Below are 25,725 nucleotides of genomic sequence, written 5' to 3' on the forward strand. Positions count from 1 at the left end.
TAAACGGTTAGACTGAATTGGGTTACACGTTTGAGATTGTTACTAGAAATTCAACCTTTGGATATTTGCCAGCACTCCAGTAGGGATCTGACAACCACAGATCCTAATTGGCTTCTCATAAAGACGAATAAAACACTTAAAGCCACTCTGTGCCATATCTTTTTGTGTTTCTAATTGATTGCACATTCTTTAACCAACGATGAATACTATTGTTGTACATTTCTAACATTACCCTAGTTTCCCCCGAATACCTTCCCCGTTTTCATTAAGCTTCCCATACGCCTCATCTCATCCATGGAGCAGATTATTTATTTTTTCCTGTAAGATTCGTCAAAAATGATTACAACTTCACGAGTGACAAAAGTTGTTCTAAGACTGCCCCCTGAGAGAATCGAACTCTCGACCCCTGGTTTACAAGACCAGTGCTCTGCCCCTGAGCTAAGGAGGCTACACAGGGTATAGAAGTCGTTACAAGAGATCGTGAGTGTGTTTTTTTTTTTTTTTTTTTTTTTTTTTTGCGTTCATATTTTATAGTATTATAACAAAATAACGAAATATTCCAATAAATTTATGTAAAACGTCTACGTGATGTAAACAGTTGAAACTGCATTAACTTGGCCGAAAGAAAGATAGAGAGAAGGACAGGGAGGGATGGGGGCCAGGGGTGTTGGCATCGTATCCACCCAGAGTTTTCTTTGCCGTAAGAAAATTGCAACACAGACTATGTATGCGTTGAACATTTGCTTTGCTGTTAAAGACTGTTGGGTAGATCTAGGGTACTTATCTGCGGCGACCTAGACTATGGCAGTTGCGGGTTTTCTATGCAGTTTTACCTACTGAACAAGAATTTTAAGTAATATTTATTCGGACGACTGTAATTAACCCCCCAGGGACTAGTCCTAAACACGGCGAAATACATTGGACGGTCCCCAATCCCTAGCGGATGTCGTATCCGCGGTTACGTTCCTTGCAGTCCGCGCGGACTGCTTTTGTAGAAATACCGACTGTTGATAGTGTTTCTTATGCCCGCGGACGTTGGTACCTCCAAAATTTCAACTATCATTCTCATCATGGATATTGCTGAAATGCCTTCACGCCATTTGCAAATGAACAGCGTTTCTAGGAAATTATTTTTGAGTGGTAGTGTCGCGAAAAAGGTAGGATCCCCTTTTAACGAGAAACCTTCCACAACGTCAGGTTATTTAGCAAGAAGACTGTCAAGGGGCAGGTGAAACAGCTACGGGTTAGCGTGATTTGGTTAGATAACTATGTAACTGTGGTCGAGCAAACTAATCAGAGGAGATGTAGAGGAATTTATTTGATGAAGTATTACCTTTGACTATTAAATGGTTAACAAATTATCCAATGTATAAGATTTGGGAAACAGAGGAATTACTCAAGGCTAAAACGCCAAAGTTAGAGAAAACTCTTGGGGGTTGTCTGAATTTGCTACCATCTCATGAAACTTGAGTCAAATCTTAATAATTGAATTTGAATAGCTTTGTAATGTCCAAATCTACGTAATAAAGATAATGCATCACCAAAGTGTAGAGTGAGCCGTCACTAGCCCGGGATTCATTCTTTCCTGAGGCATCTAACTCGCAGTTATAGTGTGGTATGACTTGCACTCCCGTAGGATTTCGCTGTCAAAATTGATTTTATTGCATATTCTGGTTCATTTCGGTGCATACTGTGGGAAAGTGGAGGGGGCCAAATTTTTCGACCCCCGGATCCCGGTTTACTCACAATATTTTCAAATCGACTAATAATTAATCGATTTTGATGATTTTTTTAATGTCTTTAGAGGTTTTTGAAGATATGGAATCCATTTGTGATACAGTTGAGTAGAACAAGTGACCCGGACACAGTATGGAAACGGTACCGAACACGGTAGCCTACGATCGACGTAGTTTGTCATAAGCTTACCAACCTGGTCATGTAACACCTTTTCAGGGGTTTCAAGTATGACAAAGTAAATGAAGCAGTTGTTTTCCTTAACAAACCTTTAGTTTTGGGGAAAATAACCCATCCATACACGTAAATAAAAGTGTTTATTTTTTGTTAAAAAATTACCAGGATTGCATTATGAAAATTATAATGTGACAATTCACGCAACCTTTCAACCACATTATGTCAAATGAGATAGAAGTGATCTGCTGTTTAATAAACAAGTAACCCTCATATTATGAAATGTAAATGCTATCCGTACATGAAAATAAACACAACTCCAGGCTAGGATAATAAAGCATCGTCGCCTCTCACCCTCAAATACCTTTCGTGCTCAGGTAATTCATTAGTTTGGAGTCAACCCACCTCGACCCCGGTAGCATTGTAGTGCTCTTGACAGCACGTAGCCAATCTATAAGTCATATCACATTACCATGATTCATATACATATATGGAGCTACAATGTCCTTTAATATCTAATTCGCTCTACCTCGGAATTAATATATTTTCATATATGCTTAACCGAAGGGGAATTTTTTCTTGATAATAGACTTGCCTGGACCCAGGCGCGAACCCATGGAGCCTTTCAAATCCAGGAACATCAGTGAAGCTTTTGCCTACTACACCACCGCAAGAGGCTAATAGTTCATGTCACCTCTCACCCTCAAATACCTTTCGCGCTCAGGTAATTCGTTGGTTTGGAGACAACATCAACCCACCTCGACCCCGGTAGCGTTGTAGTGCTTTTGACAGCACGTAGCCAATTTATAAGTCATATCACATTTCCGTGATTCATATACATATATCAAGCTACAATGTCCTTTAATATCTAATTCGCTCTACCTCGGAATTAATATATTTTCATATATGCTTAACCGAAGGGGAATTTTTTCTCGATAATAGACTTGCCTGGACCTGGGCGCGAATCCATGGAGCCTTTCAAATCCAGGAACGTCAGTGAAGCTTTTACCTACTACACCACGCAAGAGGCTAAAAGTTCATGTCGCCTCTCACCCTCAAATACCTTTCATGCTCAGGTAATTCGTTGGTTTGGAGACATCAACCCACCTCGACCCCGGGAGCGTTGTAGTGCTTTTGACAGCACGTAGCCAATCTATAAGTCATATCACATTTCCGTGATTCATATACATATATCGAGCTACAATGTCCTTTAATATCTAATTCGCTCTACCTTGGAATTAATATATTTTCATATATGCTTAACCGAAGGGGAATTTTTTCTCGATAATAGACTTGCCTGGACCCGGGCGTGAACCCATGGAGCCTTTCAAATCCAGGAACGTCAGTGAAGCTTTTACCTACTACACCACCGCAAGAGGCTAAAAGTTCATGTTGCCTCTCACCCTCAAATACCTTTCGTGCTCAGGTAATTCGTTGGTTTGGAGACAGCATCAACCCACCTCGACCCCGGGAGTGCTGTAGTGCTTTTGACAGCACGTAGCCAATCTATAAGTCATATCACATTTCCGTGATTCATATACATATATCAAGCTACAATGTCCTTCATTTCCGTGATTCATATACATATATCAAGCTACAATGTCCTTTAATATCTAATTCGCTCTACCTCGGAATTAATATATTTTCATATATGCTTAACCGAAGGGGATTTTTTTCTTGATAATAGACTTGCCTGAACCCATGCACGAACCCATGGAGCCTCTCAAATCCAGGAACGTCGGTGAAGCTTTTGCCTACTACACCACTGCAAGAGGCTAAAAGTTCATGTCACCTCTCACCCTCAAATACCATTCGCGCTCAGGTAATTCGTTGGTTTGGAGACAACATCAACCCACCTTGACCCCAGTAGTGTTGTAGTGCTTTTGACAGCACGTAGCCAATCTATAAATCATATCACATTTCCGTGATTCATATACGTACATATATCGAGTTACAATGTCCTTTAATATCTAATTCGCTCTACCTCGGAATTAATATATTTTCATATATGCTTAACCAAAGGGGAATTTTTTCTCGATAATAGACTTTCCTGGACCTGGGCACGAACCCATGGAGCCTTTCAAATCCAGGAACATCAGTGAAGCTTTTTTTACTCTACTACACCAACCGGCAAGAAAGGCTAAAAGTTTCATGTAGCCTCTCACCCTCAAATTACCATTCGCCCGCTCAGGGTAATTCGTTGGTTTGGAGACTAACATCAACCCACTCCCGACGCCCTTGGTTTAGTGTTTGAGTGCTTTTGACAGCATGTAGCCAATCTATAAGTCATATCACATTTCCGTGATTCATATACATATATTGAGCTACAATATCCTTTAATATCTAATTCGCTCTACCTCGGAATTAATATATTTTCATATATGCTTAACCGAAGGGGAATTTTTTCTCGATAATAGACTTGCCTGGACCCGTGCGCGAACCCATGGAGCCTTTCAAATCCAGGAACGTCAGTGAAGATTTTACCTACTACACCACCGCAAGAGGCTAAAAGTTCATGTTGCCTCTCACCATCAAATACCTTTTGCACTCAGTTAATTCGTTGGTTTAGAGACAACATCAACCCACCTCGACCCTGGTAGTGTTGTAGTGCTTTTGACAGCATGTAGCCAATCTATAAATCATATCACATTTCCGTGATTCATATACATATATCGAGCTACAATGTCCTTTAATATCTAATTCGCTCTACCTTGGAATTAATGTATTTTCATATATGCTTAACTGAAGGGGAATTTTTTCTCGATAATAGACTTGCCTGGACCCGGGCGCGAACCCATGGAGCCTTTCAAATCCAGGAACGTTAGTGAAGCTTTTACCTACTACACCACCGCAAGAGGCTTAAAGTTCATGTCGCCTCTCACCCTGAAAGTACTCGAGTGTGGAATAAAATTAAATGTAAATACTTAGAAGTAAGCAAGTTACACAGTGATTTTGTGGGTTTCTTTTTCAATCTCCAGATTAAAACTGAAAGAAGTTTTTGTTTGGTTCATTTAATGAAATGTTGTGGAGGAGGAGGAGGAGGAGGAGGAGGAGGAGGAGGAGGAGGAGGAAGAGGAGGAGGAGGAGGAGGATGAGTGAGGAGGAGGAGGTGGGGGAGGAGGATGGAGGCGGAGGAGGAGGAGGAGGCAGGAGGAGGAGGAACAGGGTTCTAATACTATGGTATCTTTGCTGTTCAAGCCGTAATGAACATGGCCGTTTGAGAATACTGAAGACTAATAATAATAATATCGTTCCATACAAAAAGTGTTTATCTTCCATAATATTGATAATGATAATAAGAATGGATTTCTATCCATCCTACAATCTACTTTACATTAGTGTGCAGCTGGTGTATATGTATCAAGTATCATGAGGATGTATCAAGTTTTCCTGTTGTCTCAGGTTTATTAACTCTGACGTTTCGACAAGTCATTGTTATACCAGTGTAGGAACGGTGGCATCCATTCTCGTCTACAAAATACTGTGCCCCAGCAATGGATACCACCATTCTTACATCCATCTGCATGAAGAGGCAGTGTACCAACACTGCATGAGGAAACATGGCACCCGTAACACCAACAGATCATAAAGAATACCAGAATCATATACAGCGACATTGACCACTGCCACCTCTGCTGTAAGAAGGCCGTCACCATCCTATAGTGGAAACCCACGCTAAATGTTACCCAGGAAACTCCCCTCCTGCTAACCACCATCAGGAATTCAATGAGGTGTGCCTCCTTGAGCCGTGACCACAGCTCCCTGTGCAAACCAATCAGTGCCTGCATCAGTCAGCCAGACCAGCAGTCAAGAGGAGAGCACCCTGAATATGACTGACCAATCAAAAATTGATCCCCTTCTTTGTAAAGCCTTTTTCAGGTATAAATATTCCTTGTGTGCACCCCTTGTGCCATTCACCTCCTCTCAATGGTACCAAAGCAGCAGAATAAAAAATGTACTTTGGACAGCTGCTTCATAATTTAACTGCTGAAATGAAGAAACTTATGTGTCAAGCTGGGAAGGTAAAATATAACACCAGTACACAGAGGTCTTCGAAATGAGGGAGCTCTCCTAACTGGCTGGAAGCAGAACAACTCATCTGGGAGAGTATGGCCGAGTGCCGGAGCTGATTGGTTGGCATCGGGTCCCAGGAGTAATGCTCAAAGGGCACATTACCTGAAGTAGTGGTTGGTTGAGGGGCTATCCCAAGGATGCACCTTGATGTTCTCCTGGCAGTGGTTGAGAGAAAGGTCTCCTGGGTCATGTCCAGCGACAGTTTTCATCGGAGGATGGAGAGGGCTTCCACCTATCAGAGGCGGTGATGGGCGATAACTCTGTCCATCCTACAACAGAAACTGTCGATGGACGTGACCCAACCTCCACCATGAGAAGAGTAATGTGGCCTTGCTGTTCTCACGGAGGTGGTTGGGCACTTGGGAGAAGAAGAGTCTCCTAAGTCACGTTTCAATGGGATGAAAGTGAGGCCATCCACCTATCAGAGGGAGCAATGGCTAATGTCTCCATCCAAGATCTCTGTGTTCCTGACAATCTGCTGTGCCCCCAGCAGGCATCGCAGATCATCAGGAACACAGAGATCCCAGGCAGAAGCATCGACTACCTCCAACGTGACCCAGGAGAATCTTCTCCCAACCACTACCATGAGAAAGCTGCTATAAATAGCTGACTGCTACTTATGGCAGTGGGCCCTAAAAGTAGGATGCCCGAGACCTGACACCAGCCGAACGGCTCCTGCGGCGCTCGGCCAGACTCTCCCGGTTCATGTCCAGTGACAGTTTCCGTTGGAGGATGGGGAGAGCCTCCACCTATTGGAGCTGGTGATGGCCAGTTTCTCTGCCCAGGATCTGTGTTCCTGACAATCCAGAGCACTCCCACCAGGCACCACAGATCGCCAGGAACACATAAATCACAGACGGAGGCAACAATCACCTACGCTAGGAGCAGAACAACTTATCCAGGAGAGTCTGGCCAAGCACCGAACTAACCGATCAGCTATTGCAAATTCTCGGGAATCCTCCTCGTAGGGCGGCTGAAGGGCTAACACAGGGAATTGCCTTGCTGATCTTCTGGTGTTGGTTGGGAGAAGAAGGGTTCCTGGGTCATGTCCAGTGACGATTTCCATTAGAGGATGGGGAGAGGCTCCTCCTATTGGAGGCATAGGTGATCGTTGCCTCTGTCTGAGATCTCTGTGTTCCTGGCAATCTGTGAGGCCTGGTGAGGCTACCGCAGATTGTCAGGAACACAGAGATCCTGGGCAGAGACATCTGCCATCGCCGCCTCTGACAGGTGAGGGCCCTCCCCATCCTCCAAAGGAAACTGTCACTGGACATGAACCAGGAGACCCAGAAGGATATGAACTCTAGCCTGGTTTGGAAGCTATAGAATTGGCTCACTTCCTTCCACCTCTCTATTCCCAACACAACAAGCTGACAAGATGGGTGAGCTCTACCTACTCGCTGGGAGCAGAACAACTTATCCAGGAGAGTCTGGCCGAGCACTGAAGGAGTTGATCAGCTGGTGCCAGGTCTCAGGAATCCTCCTCGTAGGGCGGCTGAAGTGCTAACACAGGGAATTACCTTGCTGATCTACTGTTGGTGGTTAGGAGAAAAAGGCCTCCTGGGTCATGTCCAGTGATGATTTCCATCGGAGGATGGCAAGGGCCTCCAACTATCAGAGGCGGCGATGGCCGATGTCTCTGCCCAGGATCTCTGTGTTCCTGACAATCTGCAGCGCCCCCACCAGGCGCTGCAGATTGCCAGGAACACAGAGATCTCAGACGGAGGCAACGATCACCTACGCCTCCAATAGGAGGAGCCTCTCCCCATCCTCCGATGGAAATAGTCACTGGACATGACCCAGGAGGCCTTCTTCTCCCAACCAAAACCAGGAGATCAGCAAGGCAATTCCCTGTGTTAGCACTTCAGCCGCCCTACAGGGAGGATTCCTGACACCTGGCACCAGCCGATTAGCTCCTTCGGTGCTCAGCCAGACTATCCTGGATAAGTCGTTCTGCTCCCAGCCAGTAGGGAGAGCTCACCCATCTTGTCAGCTTAGTGTGCTGGGAAAAGAGAAGTGGAAGGAAGTGAGCCAATTCTATAGTTTCCAAACCAGGCTAGAGCTCAAATCCCTCTGGAGACAATATATATGTATGTATATGTGTGTGTGTGTGAGTGCATGTATGTGTGTGTATATACACATATGGGGGGATATGATGTGTGTATATATGTGTATATGTGTTGTGTGTGTACATATATATACACACTGGGGGTGTGTGTACATATATGCGTGTGTTGTGTGTACATATATATACACAATGGGGGGTGTGCACATATATGTGTGTTGTGTGTGTACATATATATACACACTGGGGGTGTATGCATATATATGTATGTGTGTGTGTGTGGTGATGTGTAATATACATACATATACATATTACTCCAGAGGTAATGCTCTGTATAATTTTACTCTCTTGTTCTGGCTCTGTTCAAGGACACCTATACATCTACATCCTTGATCTCCCTCTCATCTGGTCCTTTGGCGCCACTCTGCTTCCCATCACCTGAATGACTGACAGACTCCCAGGGCTGACAGAACTTTCCAAGTCTCCACAGCTGGTCTTGCATCTCATCCTCAGCAACCAGCTGTTGAAGACGAGCTTCCTTTTTCATCCTCCACTTGTCCCGGCTCCTCCTCGTTGAGAATTTCCAACGGGACTCCAAGTTCCTTCAGCAATCTGTTCTTCTGCTGAACTTCTCCGCGTAGACAAAAGAGCTCTACTTCCATCTCGATGATCTCCTTGCCTATGCGCTCGTTTATTTCCCCGAAGCAAGATTCCACGTACTCCAAGTGCTGGGCCCGATCTTGTTCTCTCAGGTTCTCAATCCGTTCAACTTCCTTCTGCTTCGTTTGTAGTTCCTCTTCTTGTCTCAGGTTTTGACACGAAAGCTCCTCAATCTCCCGCTGCTTCTTCTTCAACTCCTTCAGGAGCTCTTCAATCTCGTGTTGTTCCTTCTCCCCAAGTTCCTCCTCGAGAGGATCTGCTTTGTCTTCTTTTCCAGTGATCTGACCACAGTTGGAGAGCTTCTCGTCTTGAATACGCCTGTCCATTTCCCTATCTTTGTCTTCCAATTGCTTTTTAAGTTTATTAATTTCTTTTTGTTTTTCATTTACTACTTTTTCATTTCTTTCATTTAGACTCAATATTCTATCGAAAAGTAATATCTTGTCTTTTAATTCTTCCTTGAAATCATTCATTTCCTTCTCCTTTTGAATATACATGTCCATTTCTTTCTCTCGGTCTTCCACGTCCTTTCGAAGTTTATCAATTTCTTTTTGTTTTTCAATTGCTTTTTCAATTAAAGCTTTTTCATTTCTTTCATTTTGGCTTACAATTCATCATAAAAGCCAATTGCTTTTCTTCTAATTCCCTCTTGAGACATTCAACTTCCTTCTCACAAAAAACAAGCTTGTATGTATCACTACCTCTGTCTTCTATCTCTCTTCGAAGCTCACAGATTTCTCGTTGTTTTTCAACTATTATTTTCTCAAATTGCTCTTTGTTTTCATTGCAGTTGACAGATTCTTTCGCTTTCGCCTCTAGTTCCTTACGAAGTTCATCCAGTTCCATTTGCTTATTGGTATCTTGCACCAAGAGCCCCTCTATCTGCTCATTTTTTCCAGCCAGTTCTTTCTGTAGCTCTTGGTTCATCCTCTCATATTCCAATAGCTTTTCATGTTCCGAGGCGTTTTGCCTTTTCAGTTCAGCAATATCCTTCTTATTCTGCAAAAGATCGTTTTCCTTTGCAACCTGACTTTCTTTCTCTCAGTCCCTAGAATTTCCTTCTGATGATTGCCCAAAGCCTGCTGGTCCTCTAGTGCCTTCCTCTGCAGGCTCTGGTTCTCTAGGCAGATAGCCTCCATCTTGGCCTCTACTTCCAGAACTCTAGCATCTGCCTCCTCGGCCATGTCCAAAAGGTCTTGGACCTGCAAGACTGCATTTTCCACCTCTTTGGTCGACAAGAGCTCGCCACACTCCTTCCTGACTCGTTCCAGAAGAATTTCCTTTAGGTTGTCGTTCCTCCTATGGGCGACATCCAATTCTTGGCGCAAACTAGCCACTTCGTTGTCCAGAGTTTCCATCCTTGGTTGGTCCTTGCCTCTCTTCCTCCACAAATTGCGTACAGCAAATAAAGGAAGAGCGCAAATAGTTATAAACGATAGTGTCAAAGCTCCACTCAGGAACTGAGCCATACCACCTTTCAACGCAATACTAATAACAGCAACAGGCATTGTTATATGTTATATGTTATACTTCACACTGTCACTTAGGTTAGTTTTTGAAAATGACACTTGCTCCAGAATGCATAAGGAGATTCCATTCCCTGGTGACGTCTGCACTGGATCTAGGAGTCGTGGGGCTTCGAGAAGACATGTTAATCCAATGGGGGTTTCTCCAGAGGCCTTCGGGAGCTGAAGAGGTCTTCGCAGGACCAAGGAATCTCCAAGACTTCAAGAAGACGTGATAATCGTTTAGGAACTGAAGAAGGCTCCGTAGGAACCAGAGGTCTCCAACACTTCGCACAGAGTCGTCACTGACGCCACAGACGGAAGAAACTGCACAGCCGCCCTAGTCAACCTTTTACAGTCTCATGCACCAGAAAAGATGAAAAAATGAGATGAACGAAGGAAAAATTAATTCTGAACCTAAACTTACTCCAGAGACACTCAATATTTCACTCTATAAAGTCTCAAAGATTTAATATTGCACGAAAGCAAAATTGGAGATATATTTGCCATCTTGATGCTTTTCTCAGTGAATAGTTGTTGGGGGACGGGAGGCGGGGGTTCATCGTAGGGGGTTCAATGACATTGTTGATAAACGGAAGGGGTGTTCATGGGAAGGGAGAATTATGGTAGGGGAGGAAATGTTTGGTACCAAGGGAGATTCCATACATTACACAAGTAAATGTATACATACATTTATGCACAGATATATGGAAGCACTTAGGTAAACATACATAAAATATATTTATGCACACACGCCACGTATATATATATATATATATATATATATATATATATATATATATATATATACATATATATACATATATGTATACAATATATGTGTATATATATATATATATATACCATATATATATATATAATATATATATATATATATATATATATATGAGGCAGGAGAAGGCGCAGGAACATATACACAGTTGTTAGACCTGACAAGGGAAGAGGGGGTAGTTTATTTTAGATAAAACTGACTATTTAAATAAAATGAACACGATACTCGATGATCCCACCAAATTCACTAAAATTGGACAACCCAACTATCAAGAAATTTACCGGATAGAAGACAGGATCAATAGATTTTTACGTCTCTCAAAACTGAAGGAATAATAAATGAGAAAACTTATGATGATCTTTTTTCCAGCGGGTCCTCCTTTGGTATCCTGTACGGCCTGCCTAAGATCCACAAACAAGGGGTTCCCCTCCGCCCTATCCTAGCCTCCTACAATACGCCCAACTACAAGCTTGCTAAGTTTCTGGTACCTTTATTGGAGCCGTTGACCGGAATGAATATACCCTAAGAAACTCCGAAGATTTTAAAACTAAGATCCTCTCACAAGACTCAGATTTGTATATGGTCAGTTTAGATGTAGAATCCCTCTTTACCAACGTTCCTGTGAGGGAGACCATTGATCTTATTTTAACCAAATTGTTCCCTACACCGCCTGACTTTATATATTGTAATTTTAATTATGAATCTTTTAAAAACACTTTTAGAATTAGCCGTGCTGGACACGGCCTTTGTTTTTAGTAACCAGCTTTTTAAACAGATCGATGGGATGGCGATGGGGTCTCCCCTCGGCCCCACCTTTGCCAACATTTTCATGTGTTCCCTGGAGGAGCAAGTAATGGAGGAGTGCCCCTTGTCCTTCTGTCCCTTATTTTACGCCAGGTATATAGACGACACATTCGTTCTATTGAAAAATGAATATGATGCTGACAGATTCCTAAACCTAGCCAACAACTTCCATAATAATATTAATTTTACTATTGAAAAAGAACAAGACGGTAAGTTGGCTTTCCTTGATGTTTTAGTTACTAAGGACAATGATCATTTTAACACGACAATTTTTAGGAAAAGTACATTCACCGGACTCGGCTCCAATTTTTATAGTTTTTTGTTTTATTAATTTTAAAATTAATTCTGTGCATACCTTGGTACATCGGGCTCTATCTCTAACTTCTAATTGGCTCTCTTTTCATTCTGAAATTCTCTTCCTTAAGCACTACTTCCGTAACAACTGTTTCCCTGCCCATCTAGTACTTAAGGTTATTTAAGAAGTTCTTGATAAAAAACTTGCACCCTTAACACCTAAATGTAACGTACCTAAACTTACTATATACGCAAGCTTTTGTTTTTTACCCACCAATCAAAACTTTGCCAAGCAGTGTGCTAAATTATTGAAAATCATATTGGTGCTCTAAATATAAAATTAATTCCAAAAAATCCTAAAACTATTGGCTCTTTGTTTCCTTCAAGGATCGGCTCTGTCCTTTGATGACGTCGGGCGTCGTATACGAGTACAAAGTGCCCCGGATGTAGTTCCGGGAATTACGTTGGTTCGACTCGGCGTCTCCTCAAGGTCAGGGCCGATTCTCACATGGGCGTGTTAGTTTATCGTACGGGCTGGCAGATTGTCTAATCCCGAACTTTCCAATATAAGATCGCACGCTAGAAGTTGCAAGACATCGATCAAATATGACAACTTTAAAATAATTGGCCAAGTCAAGGAACCTGGAGAACTGCTTCTCTTGGAAAGTCTGCTAATAAAGAGAATTGTACCTTCGTTAAATTGCCAATCATCGGCTGTTCCCCTGTTTTCATAGCATAACTAGCTTTTTTTTGTTTTTTTTTTTGTTTTTTTTTTTTTTTATTTGTCCGCCTTCTTTTTCTGTTCTTGTATGTCCTTTTTAGTGCGTTTGTCTTCTGTCATTTTGAGAGGTGCGCCTTGCTCTTCATTTTAAGTTCGTTTTTACCTTTATTTTTTCTTTATTAAGTTTAGTTTTTTAAGGATCATTTTAAAGCTTTCTTGGTTTTTTAATGTGTAAATGTATTTAAGTGTGATTCAGTATTTAAGTTCAACTTCGTTTCCATATAAGCTTTCTTATGCTTTATATATGTTTTCTTTTAATTATGTGCTCGGATTCCTTTTTATATAGATGTCCTGATGATGTACCATGGTCAAGAAACGCGTTGACAATAAAAGTATCAAATGGATGTGTATAGTTCCTGCGCACTTCCTCCTGCCTCCTGTATATATTCCTTTGATGTGATGGATTATATATATATTAATATATATATATATATATATATATATATATATATGTGTGTGTGTGTGTGTGTGTGTGTGTACATAAGATTAATTTGCCGAATTCTGCCGTTCTATTCAAAAGAATTTGTTTACATAATAATAATAGTTACTACTATTATATTAGTACATTATCATAATTAATCTCTCTCTCTCTCTCTCTCTCTCTCTCTCTCTCTCTCTCTCTCTCTCTCTCCTTTGTGATACTTTCTAGGAAAAGTATTTCGAATTGTTGTTTGTTAATAATTATATTAATAAAATTCAATATACTTGTACGATCTTTCAGTGGTATTATCTATAATAATAATAATATTCATAATCATGATAATATTTGATCTTATTAGCACCTATCCTGCAAATATTTTCCCAATGCATGGCACGAAAAATAACACTTAAAAAAATTTAACTTTTCCAATGATATTCTGTATCCTACTGCAAGCGTCTATTTTCGCTAACAGGTCTGATTCCACAGAGACTTTCAGCGACTTATACAAGTCACAGTTAGTCTGAAATGAGTTTTCCAAACAGTAGAGAGAAAAACAGTCCGCTGTGTATGCCACACTAGAAAAAAAAACTACTGAGGCTAGAGGGCTGCAATTTGGTATAATGATTATCCACATTCCAATCAGCAAACCAAATTGCAGCCTTCTAGCCACAGTCGTTTTGATATTATTGAAGGTTAGATTTAGCCATGATCGTGCGTCTGGTAACGCAACAACACAGGCCACTAAGACCGGCTGAGAGTTTTAGGGGTCGCGACTCATACGCCATTATATACCGAGACCACCGAAAGATAGTTCTATTTGTCGAAGAAACTTCGGAGCGTTTACGACACTTGTTGCTTTCTATCTCGGCTGCACATGCATTCTTTAAAGGAGAGTTGACTCAACAGTCCCTTTAGGCTTTTAAGCTTTGGGATTGAGAGATATTATTCTTCTCAAGTAAGTTTGCTATTTTTTTGCAAAGGTTCTGCTACTAAATTTGCAATACCTTGGTTGTAATTATTGCATATACTTTCAAATCCCTCTCTCTCTCTCTCTCTCTCTCTCTCTCTCTCTCTCTCTCTCTCTCTCTCTCTCTCAGGTTATTAAAAGGCATTTGTGGCTTAATATTTGTAAATTTACAGAAATAAAAAACAATACGGTAGTTTACATATATATATATATATATATATATATATATATATATATATATATATATATATATATATATATATATATATATATATATATCTATATGTATACAGATATATAATATGTGTGTGTGCGTTTGTGTTTGTACGTATTGCGTATATAAACAGTTAATTACATGAAGCTAACTCAACACACACACACACACACATATATATATATATATCATATCTATATATATATATATATATATATATATATATATATATATATATATATATATATATATATTATATCTATATATATATATATATATAGAATATAATATATATATATATATATATCTATATATATATATATATATATATATATATATATATCTATATATATATATGATATATATATTAAAAAAATATATCTATATATATATATATATTATATATATATATATATATATATATATTATATATATATATATATATATCTATATATATATATATATATATATATATATAGATATATATTAAATATAAATATATATAATATTATATTAAATATATATATGATATTTATATATATAATAATATTTATATATATTATATATATATATATTTATTTATATTATTTATAGATATATATTTATTATTATTTATATATATATATATATATATATATATATATATATATATATATATTATATAAATATATAATATATAATATCCATATATATATTATATATATATATAATATTATATATAATAATATATAACATTTCCCCGGTGATTCATATACATATATTGAGCTACAATACCTTTAATATCTAATTCGCTCTACCTCGGAATTAATATATTTTCATATATGCTTAACCGAAGGGGAATTTTTTCTTGATAATAGACTTGCCTGGACCCGGGCGCGAACCCATGGAGCCTTTCAAATCCAGGAACGTCAGTGAAGCTTTTACCTACTACACCACCGCAGGAGGCTAAAAGTTCATGTCGCCTCTCACCCTCATATACCTTTCGCGCTCAGGTAATTCATTGGTTTGGAGACAAAATCAACCCACCTCGACCCTGGTAGCGTTGTAGTGCTTTTGACAGCACGTAGCCAATCTATATGTCATATCATATTTCCGTGATTCATATACATATTTCGAGCTACAATGTCCTTTAATATCTAATTCGCTCTACCTCGGAATTAATATATTTTCATATATGCTTAACCGAAGGGGAATTTTTTCACGATAATAGACTTGCCTGGACCCATGCGCAAAACCATGGAGCCTTTCAAATCCAGGAACATCAGTGAAGCTTTTACCTACTACACCACCGCAAGAGGCTAAAAGTTCATGTCTCCTCTCACCCTCAAATACCAGCCCTAGCGCAAAGGTTCTCACGGCGCCATATTTCCAAGATGGCGGCGCTAACTCCGTGTTTTGAGTATGAGCCTTTCGAGTAACTGCCAACAGGAACGGTGAGTTTGCCAGTATGCAGCCCGGCCAGGGGCCGCATACTCAAAACAAGCCTTACGCAAAGGTGCCTTTTGACAAAAGACGCCTCTCCCAACGGCTCGCCAAAGGCGCCTTTCGATGGCGGTGAAATCGTATACCCCAAGATTTTCAAAGGCGCCTTTAACGTGCCTTTGCACGAAAAGGCAGCCTTTTTGTCAAAGACGCCTTTGGATAGTCCAGCCAATCACATCGCCCGTATCATAGCGTCCCTAGAGAATGAGAACCAATCACGATACAGCAGCATATCAGCTGATTTTTATAACAGAGCGATTAAAGAGCGGCACGATGGACCCTGTGGCTAAGAAAAGGAAGCAACCTCCCTAATTTGGCATAGACTAATTGCCATACATACCTAGATTGAAGCGAGTTTTGGCTAGGCCTTGGTTTATGTTCTACTGTTAACTTCATGCTAGTTATGATATATTCCTAGTAGGCTATATGTTAGGCTATGCAAAAGTATCCTATGATATTGCTTGGAAATGAATGTTTTAGCCTAAGCTGTAATGATAAGCCTAGGCCTGTGGGTATTATTGCATAAGTTGCCGATACCTATGCCTTGCCTAACCAGATCATTTTATTTTTATATATTTTACACAATTCTAAGAGATTTTTCATGTATGGCATTTCTGCCGCAAATGAATGTTAACCATTTAATCTTAGGTTAGGTTAGGGTAAAACATTGGACCTGTTCAAAAGGATAAAACTGGGGTCCGTATTTTAAAAAGGGTCTTATCTACAAGACCAGTTCTTAACCTAGCCTAACCTTAACTTTACCTAACCATGCCTAGTTGTGACTCAAGTAATTGTTATGTACTCTATCTGTGGTATCAGTGTCACTTTTTTTTTCCTTTGATGAGGTAGAGATGTGGGAAGTCATTGATCATAATTACTGTCAATAATTACACAATTACATTGATGTTTCTTTTCCAGAGTTATTGCAGTAGCTAATTTCTGTATTATAATCATTTTAGGTGGTGATCCTCATGAAAGTTTAGCTCTAGAACCTTCAGAGGAAGCTTTGGTAAGATTGGGCCTACTGGAGCAAGAAGCAGTTGAGGTGTTGGCAGATGTTTCTGATATTTTTCAGGATATATTGTCTAATAAAAAATGATTAAATGAAAGTGTAAAAGAATTAAATGGAAGTGTAAGGGTAATAGCTGACAGCATGGTAACCATGACTGATATCCTTAAGAGACATTATGCATATATTTTTTTTAAAGTGGTGTAGTAATTTTAATATAGTCTATACAGTAGTAAAATTTTTTTTCTTTTCATACCATGCCTTATATGTTCCTATACCAAGGGTGCCCATAATGTGATAAATGTCATATGTAAGTGTTTACATAATAAAAATATGGAATGTTAGTCCATATATATAAAAGACTAAAACTAAAGAGGTCAACCAGATTGCTTGCAGGAATGTGATCAGACTAGAGACGCTAAAGATGACGTATACAATAAAAGTAGGCTAAGATAACATGCCGTCACCTGTAGTCATTCAATTGTTTATAAACTTTAGTCCAAGCCCCCTGCTTGAGACAACTACCGCGACCTATAATTCAAACGGCCTACGTGATCTGTAGCGTGTCTCATTTTGATTGTATGTTCGTATGAAACTATGTCATCTGATTGTATGTTCATATGTTCGAACTACTGTCTGTTCCTTCATAACTTGTAACAGAGATGGTAGACAGGCAGAACAGAGTTAGCTATCGTCATTAGAAGACCTGTATCTCTTTACCTAAGCTTTATCATGTAGAGAGAACAGAAGTAGCCATCATCATTGGCAGAAGCGATCAAGCTATCGTTATTAGAAGACTTGTACAATCATACCTGATCTTCAGCATGTAAAACTTCAGAAGAATATATATATATTTTTATACTTCGTGTTTTCTGCAAGAACCTCCTTACCGAATCATCATGAGCTTAACACATCGTCGTCATAAACAAGAAGATAATCCCGACTTCGTAAGTGATCTACAAACCCCAAGACACTCCATTGAAGATGGAAGTGCAATACCAACCGACTTAGCGTAAAATTATCGCAAGTCTAACATTACCTCATAGGGCGCCTTATCTTACAAGGCAACAGCCCTAAAAGTGGTGGCAAGCGTACCAGAAGGACTCTACAACTTCTCCGAAGATAAAACAGAATAATAATCATGAAGTCAACGACGACGAAAGCAGCAGATTCTTCAAGCAACCTAGTATCATCGTTTAGTGAGCGACTTCAGAAAACAACAAGAACTTCACCGACGACGAAAAGCAAGAGATTCTTCAAGCAACTTAGTATCATCGTTTAGTGAATAACTTCAAGAAACAAAACCGACGTGTCTTTTTCCTACGGCAACGCAAGCTTCGTCTCTCATTAGAATCATTCAAGAAAACATCGTTATGAGCGTTTTCCGGCACTTCAAGAACAAACCGAACGCGTCTGCAGCATCGGATTCTTTTCAAGGGCTCGAATCATCGAAACAACGCGCACGGGGGAAACTGAAGCCAAACCAGGTCATCCGCTAAATAGAGAAGGAGGACCAAGGCCGTGTGTCGTTATCGGAACACCGTGACTTCCCACAAAAGCAAGCTAAGTACAATTTTTTATTCATTTTGAGTAACTTTGAGTGTTTCCTTTGCAGGTCGAATTTCGTTATTCCTGTGGCTGAAGTTACGAGACATTCTTAATCTTACTTTTTTACAGAAATTATCTACATCATTGAGATTTCGCTACTGCGAGTTTTTTATCTTTGAGTGTCTGTTTCCAGAAGTTCTACTGAAATATCATAAATCATATACTATGTTAATTTTATCATTTGGGTGATTATTAATCCCTTACGTAACAAATCATATTAAACAGTGAATATGCGTTTACGCAGTGGACGTCTGTATTTATACAGATGCATGGATAGGGTCGTTAAGCACCGTAGTGATTAGAAAACACACAAAAACAAGTGGAACACCCGTACAAATCTAGATACATTAGAGGTAACACTATTTCGGGCCATGACAATAAATGCTCCTTTGCAAAGTCCCGATCGCAGTTTTAGCCTTGAGTTTTTTGAGTTATTATAAAAATATCGAACCTCAATGACTCCACTTAACTTTTAAAATATGGCTGGATTGCAAGGAATAACATGTCTGTAAAAAACTTTCATCAGACTAAAAATGCGCTGACCAGGATCCTCACTATTTCAAATTTTAGCAAAGAATGAAGTACAAACAGTTAATATTGAATGCAGTAGTGATAACTTGTCTTAATAGTAATCGCTCAGTTCCTAATAGTTCGTCATTCATTGCTTTATACGTAACCAGCAACATAATGCTAAAAACACACAATACGTTGCCGATGGTAATAAAGAGAAGGATCCTAATTATTACAAAAAGAAATAGAAAACAGTAGCCCGTTCAGAATCAAACAAGCAACACTCGGTGACTGTGTCACCTAGTCAAGCGGTCAAGGCCAGTCAAAACTGCGAAGTGTTCAAAGCATAGCAAATTCCACACAATAAGCGACTCTAGCAGAGTGGGGAAAAGCGATGTTGGTTCATACATGCCAATATCTTTTTGAATTAAAAAGGATTTTTCCTATGAAACACACGACCGTATAAAGTAATCAGAGCAGGTTTTCGTTTTTTTTAATACGTAAGTTATTATAAGTAGTGGTGGATAAAGCCCGACTGTACGTGCCGTAAAATTAGAATATCTTGTTTATTCCTTTAGTACACGTAATATCCTGTATTTACGGACTCACCGTCTGTTGTTCGAACTTTCCCTAATGAGAAGTCCGGATAAGCGAGCGTTTACAGATACTTCTATAGTTATAAAAAACATTGATCTGTATCTAGTGTAATTGTAAGATCCATCTAGGGGTATACAAAATATTATCTTACATCCTGCAAAATAAGGCGTGTTTATCAAATGAAAATCCTATAAACCTTCAAACATATTGAAATCCGTTTGAACAAAAAGAGACAGTTAATCAAATAATAACTTATATAGAGGAACTATACATTTGTCTCATAAATCGTAACATTGTTCAAACGACCCACAACAGAATTCTCATACAACCACAGTCGCAGTTTGCACGCAAATCTCGAGACACATGCACCCTCGAATGTCTTAGTGCGTGTAAAAAGACTTTGCTGGGAAATGAAATTTTAATCCTTCCCGACACTCTGAAATATAACGATTTCCGCGAACAAAGCCCTAGACACGGTTGACTAGCAGCAACAAGTTAATATAGTAATCCACAAAAACCTATACATATAAATATCGCATTTTTTTTTATTGTTGCTAATTTTTAATCCCGCCCAACCAGTCGTAGATGAATCTCTCATACTCTATCTAAAGTAATATCCGAAAACTAATTCAAGCAGAGGTGATTCAGCAGAAATTTTTTTTTATCTTTTACCTGAATACCAGGAAGTTTCTCCACTAGCGAGTGATCTCTGGGAAAAAAACGGATGTCATTGAAAACAAAATACGGTCTAAGGACAAACATAAAGCTATATACGTACCTTCGTATAGACTCTCAATGAAATTTCAAAATAGAGATAAATGACGAAGTTGAAATATGTTAGTAATAGGAGCCATTAGGAAATCAAATAGCCCATATAATTTTTCCCTCAAACGTCATGCCATAAAAGATCGGACTTGGCGTATCTGCGTAGATTTCTGTCGCTTAAACAAGGAAACGACTCCCGATAGTTTCCAGTGCCATGTACCGACGACATCTTATCTCTGTTAGGTTAGAATAAATTTTTCACCAGCTTGGGCTTACTTAAAAGCTTTTACCAGATACCATTACCTAAGTGATTGTACCTCAATACCCTTTTTCGCACCACTCAGGGGACATTATCAATTTTTACCTATGCCTCCAGCTTACGTTGCGCCCCAATTACAATATAGTGTTTGGAGACTTTGAGGGGATACCCTACATGCCTATATGGATGATCTTGTAATCTTTTCTAATACCTTAGAAGTACATTCACATAAACTAGAGCTAGTGCTACAGAGACAAAGACAAATAATCTCAGAGTAAAATATCTAAATGTGAGTTTTTTAAAAACCGAACATGTTTATCTAGGTTTTATGTGTCTAGTCAAGGTCTTAAAGTAGTCCATGGTAAGGTGTCGGCTATTCATAACTTTCCGGTACCTATTAACGTAAAAGGGGGATACAGCACTTTTGCGCTGTAGTGGGTATTACAATCGTATGTAAATATGTAACTCTTCAATCATGACAGCTCCTTTAACAGATCTTACGAAGAAGAGCGTAGATTTATTATGGTCTAAAAAGCATCAAGAGGCGTTCGATATCCTAAAAGCGGAATAATGCAGCTCACCTAACTTAAAAAATCCCTGATTTAAATAAGGAATTTTTTTTATTGCAACAGACGCCTCAGACCAAGGGGTAAGAGGGGTACTACTTCAGTAATATGATGAACAGTTCTTTCCTATAGCTTTTTATTCACGTAAACTAAAGCCCTCTGAAAGTAAATATGCAGTAATAGGCAAGGAAGGGCTAGGTATCGTTAACTCACTAGTACATTTTAAGTTCATAATCTATGGCTATCCTGATAAAGTCCTTACTGAACATGAGTCCTTTACCGAGTTTTTCAAAGGCTTTAATCACAGCCCAAAAGGAACTCGGTGACAAATGATCATTCAGGTCTTTGGAGCCAAGATAAGATATCTACCTGGGAAAGCAAATATCATAGCTGACGCATTATCCCGCAATCCCGCACCATACTGCAAGGAACCATTAATTGGACTAAAAGATATAGAAACATCCGTGCCTATTGTTAAAACCGTATCTAAACAAGAAAATTCCTTAACCCAAGAGATCGCGAGCATTGAATATCTGGGTTGGAGCGCAGAACTGTTACAAACTGAACAAAGCAAGAGTCAACAGACCTAACCCAAACAATAAACACTTCGAACGGAAACTGAGTCAGCAGCAATAAACACCAAAACAATAAACACTTCGAGCAGAAACCCTAAAGCAAAAGTATATTTAAAGTATGTGTATCAGAATAATGTAATCAAATGTAATATTATATGTAGGTCCGTGACGAGGAAAACCCGAAGAACACAGCAGATGACTAACGACCAGGTAGTAGTAATAATCTCTTTCATACCAATCGTCATAAACTGGTTGCATTCCGTCATCCAGGTTTCCCTACTATGTCACAGAAAGCCAAATCACTGTTTTACTGGCCTACAATGCTTACAGATATAAAAAGCACATAACTTATTGTAACACGTGTCATGAAAACAAGGGACACACTAAGACACCTGTCAGTTAAGGGCCTATCCTGTGCCAAATCAATCCTTGAAAGAATATACGTAGAATTATTAACAGAATTACGAGTCTGACAGGGAGGAATAACACTTCTTAGTGTTAATAGTTCCTTGACACGTTATATAGAATTAATAGCACTAAAAAACAAACAGCCGCAATTGAGTGCGTTAGGAATATTTATGAGTGCTAAATCAGTACATGGAATTCAACACATAATAATAATCTGACTCGGTGGTGTAAATCAATAATAATCTCCTTAACTCGCGTGTGAATTCCTTTCCATTAAGAAAACCAATAATATATTTTATCACCCAGAGTCAATCGGTTTGGTAGAATAACGGATAATTAAATAGGAAGTGTCAATGTCTTACGAGTTACAACTCATGATATTGGATCCGAACTGGATTATAGCGGTTCTCGCGGTTTTAAATACCTTTATCATTCATATCTTGATACCGCAAGTAGCCTTATACGGTACGCCGCTAGAACACTTTTCCACATATTCAAGCCAACCATTAATTTATCAAATATATATAAAAAAATATATATAAATAAATAATATAAAAATAAAATAAAAATGGATACAAGTGGAGTCAATATAATACACTCCGTAAGAAGTCGGAAGGGTTACAAATTATAATAAAAAGGAACCAACGATAAATCAATAAGCAAAACATAACCATAGGTTAAATTAAATATCCAAATATATATGCGTAAAGATTTGAACTCAAACTTAACGCTTTAGTAATGACAAATAAGCTAAAAGTTCAAACACATATCAAAACCTACTGACATATTGTCTGTCCCGATGATTTATATTCGTAGTCAATGAAAAAAAAAAATAATAATAATAAATAAATAAATAAATAAAATAAAATAAAAGAGATTTTAAAGTCAGGAAGTCTAGAAGTGAAAATCTTATCTATGGAATAATCCTATATGAATTTTAATTTATACGGGCTAATAATATATATAGAATTTGTATGGAAACCTTTTCATTAGTTTGAATAAGGAATATTTAATTTAACATAATTACAATTATGCAGATTTCCAACATGAAACTAATATATTGTTCAATTTTGGTACTGTTTTTTTTTTTTTCAGACATTCTTCTCATGTGGGTCGAGTATTAAAAAACAACAAATTTATCCTAAAGTCGTATTTATTACAGCAAGTAACGTAACTCTTAGCTGGCTGAGAGCAATCTCCTGCCAAGTGACGACGTCATCAATGCCGTATCAGCATTGGTTCCTTTAAACCTCAATAATCTGCTTACACAGGCTTCATCTGTGTGTCGTCTCTGCTTGCAAAGCAGATTGACTGGAGAAAGGAATGCTTAGCCCGAACTTCTCATGGGCAAGGCAGACGTGTTTATCCGTATGCGCAATGCAACTTTAGTTAACGAGTTGCAATCATTTTAAGATTAATAACAAAATAAGCAAATAGAATTTCTATAACAACAAAATGAATTAATTTTTTCTGAACCTCATAGACATTTAGAAGTATCAAGATATGTATATGAAATAATTTACTTGCAATATTATTCCTATTACAATTCAAGTAAACATTCATGGGAAAATGTCACATTTTCTTGAAAAACCAAAGTTTATTTAGAAATTAGTTACATAGTGGGTTTTTTCGTTGCATCTCCTACCTATTAATAAAGTTTTTAAAATTAACCTCATAGGATGCGCGCGAGAAAAATTGAATATGAAACTTTTGTTAGGGGCACATAGGATCAGATTTTATCACAACTTAATTTCAGTTAGCATAAAGAAATACAGAATCGTGGTTAATATTCTTTTTGACTCTTATGTTGCCTGGCAATCTTGCAAATAACTCCGTTTTCCACTTCTTTGTCTAGTAACTTACTTCCAGTAATATCGAATTTTCTTTGAGATTCGTAAGGATATCTATTTATTTTTTTAAATTATGGATATTTTTACGAGTCATCATAGACCTGGATAGGTTCACTCATTGTTAATGCCATGGATAAAAAAGTTTGTACAGCGGACTCTTTTGAATTCCAAAATATCAGCGAATTCATGTGGGTTAAGTCTGGTCTAAATGGCTCTCTCCCCTCCCCTGTATTTGGATGTTCTGAATTTACTCTGCCCTTGTGACAATATAATTTCACTTGCAGGCTGATTAAATGGAACCTGTTACAGTATCCTGCAGTACGAGAGTTTCACATCGCAACTTCAAAAAATCGTTCGTCGCTGCGGACGACGGCAGTCGAGTAACAACCGCCTACAATGTGAAAGGAATAAGCACCATCATGGACTTCTTCGACCGACACCGTATCCCATCGTTAATCTCGTTTTAATGCGGAACGCTCCGGCGGGTGTGGAAATCGACTACAAAAGGGACATACTTCCGACAATTACGACCCGAAGGATATTCAACTCTACTTTGCTGGCGAAGGACTCGTGCTGGGATGGTTTTATTCATCGCGAACGTAATCGTGTAGCTTAGGATGCAGAGAATAAGTATGAGCGCAAAATAGAACGTTGGACCCGCCCAGGCAAATTTTCCCCTTGTTTTAACCCTGTGAAATTGGCCTTTTCATTTGGCTATAGGTGGTTGTCTGGAACTGTGTAATAGACGAAAAGTTGTTCGAAAGCTAGTTAAATGTGAAGTAGTATAACCTCGGTCATGTATCCTATATATATAAATGATCATATATATATATAACTGATCATAAATAACGGAATCAAAATATATCTTTGCGTGTACGCAATAGGAATCTATTTAAAGTGCACATATATTAATCATAATTACATGAATCCATATACATATGTATAAACAAATCAGGTAGCCTATAATCAATCTGTTACCTTTTATCTTACCAATATCTGCAGTTATATATGAGTTAGTATATGGATTAATGAATCAGATATATAACAGTTAGCATAAACATTAATAACTTTATCAATTCATATATGAAATTTTTAATCAGTTAAAATATGATTTTTATCATGTTAATCTTCATTCTATGCAATTGTCAGAGTACATTAGTATTTTCTGTAGCATATGTATCTTAATGAGATGAAGTGAAAAAACTGTATCATTATATATCACATGATCACTATTATTTACCAATATCATTGTTTTATATTTTATTACTTGAATCAATTCATGTACACCATGAATTTTTATTTACTTATATATATATATTCACATAGTGTCTGTATCACACTCCTATAAGTCAAATGCAAGTCAAGTTTGAGTAATATTCAGTAGTTGGTTTGGTAGCTGACCGAGCTAATGTAAGTGTTTACATAATAAAAATATGGAATGTTAGTCCATATATATAAAAGACTAAAACTAAAGAGGTCAACCAGATTGCTTGCAGGAATGTGATCAGACTAGAGACGCTAAAGATGACGTACAATAAAAAGTAGGCTAAGATAACATGCCGTCACCTGTAGTCATTCAATTGTTTATAAACTTTAGTCCAAGCCCCCTG

The 25,725-nt window shown here is 38.5% G+C and overlaps 3 protein-coding genes and 1 non-coding gene across 4 annotated transcripts in view; 1 reads left to right on the forward strand and 3 right to left on the reverse strand.

The window, feature by feature from the left end:
• Nucleotides 1–17,177, forward strand: part of LOC135201991 (hepatic lectin-like) — a 120,696-nt gene extending 103,519 nt beyond the window's left edge. The window contains exon 6 of the mRNA XM_064231275.1: nucleotides 16,928–17,177. The gene's annotated coding sequence lies outside the window, so the exon portion shown is untranslated. The remainder of the gene's footprint in view (nucleotides 1–16,927) is intronic.
• On the reverse strand, nucleotides 377–448 carry Trnat-ugu (transfer RNA threonine (anticodon UGU)). Its single transcript has one exon. It is a non-coding gene; the product is annotated as a tRNA-Thr (tRNA).
• On the reverse strand, nucleotides 8,557–9,210 carry LOC135198324 (trichohyalin-like). The gene has a single exon (XM_064225897.1). The coding sequence runs from the start codon at nucleotides 9,208–9,210 to the stop codon at nucleotides 8,557–8,559; it is 654 nt and encodes a 217-aa protein (XP_064081967.1).
• On the reverse strand, nucleotides 9,302–10,215 carry LOC135198334 (inner centromere protein A-like). The gene is made up of 2 exons (XM_064225908.1): nucleotides 9,739–10,215; nucleotides 9,302–9,706 (listed from the first exon to the last, which is right to left on the reverse strand). The coding sequence occupies exons 1-2, from the start codon at nucleotides 10,213–10,215 to the stop codon at nucleotides 9,302–9,304; spliced, it is 882 nt and encodes a 293-aa protein (XP_064081978.1).
• Nucleotides 17,178–25,725: the final 8,548 nt, after the last annotated feature.

The sequence above is a fragment of the Macrobrachium nipponense genome, chromosome 23, assembly GCF_015104395.2.
Source record: "Macrobrachium nipponense isolate FS-2020 chromosome 23, ASM1510439v2, whole genome shotgun sequence".
Classification (NCBI taxonomy): Eukaryota; Metazoa; Arthropoda; class Malacostraca; order Decapoda; family Palaemonidae; genus Macrobrachium; species Macrobrachium nipponense.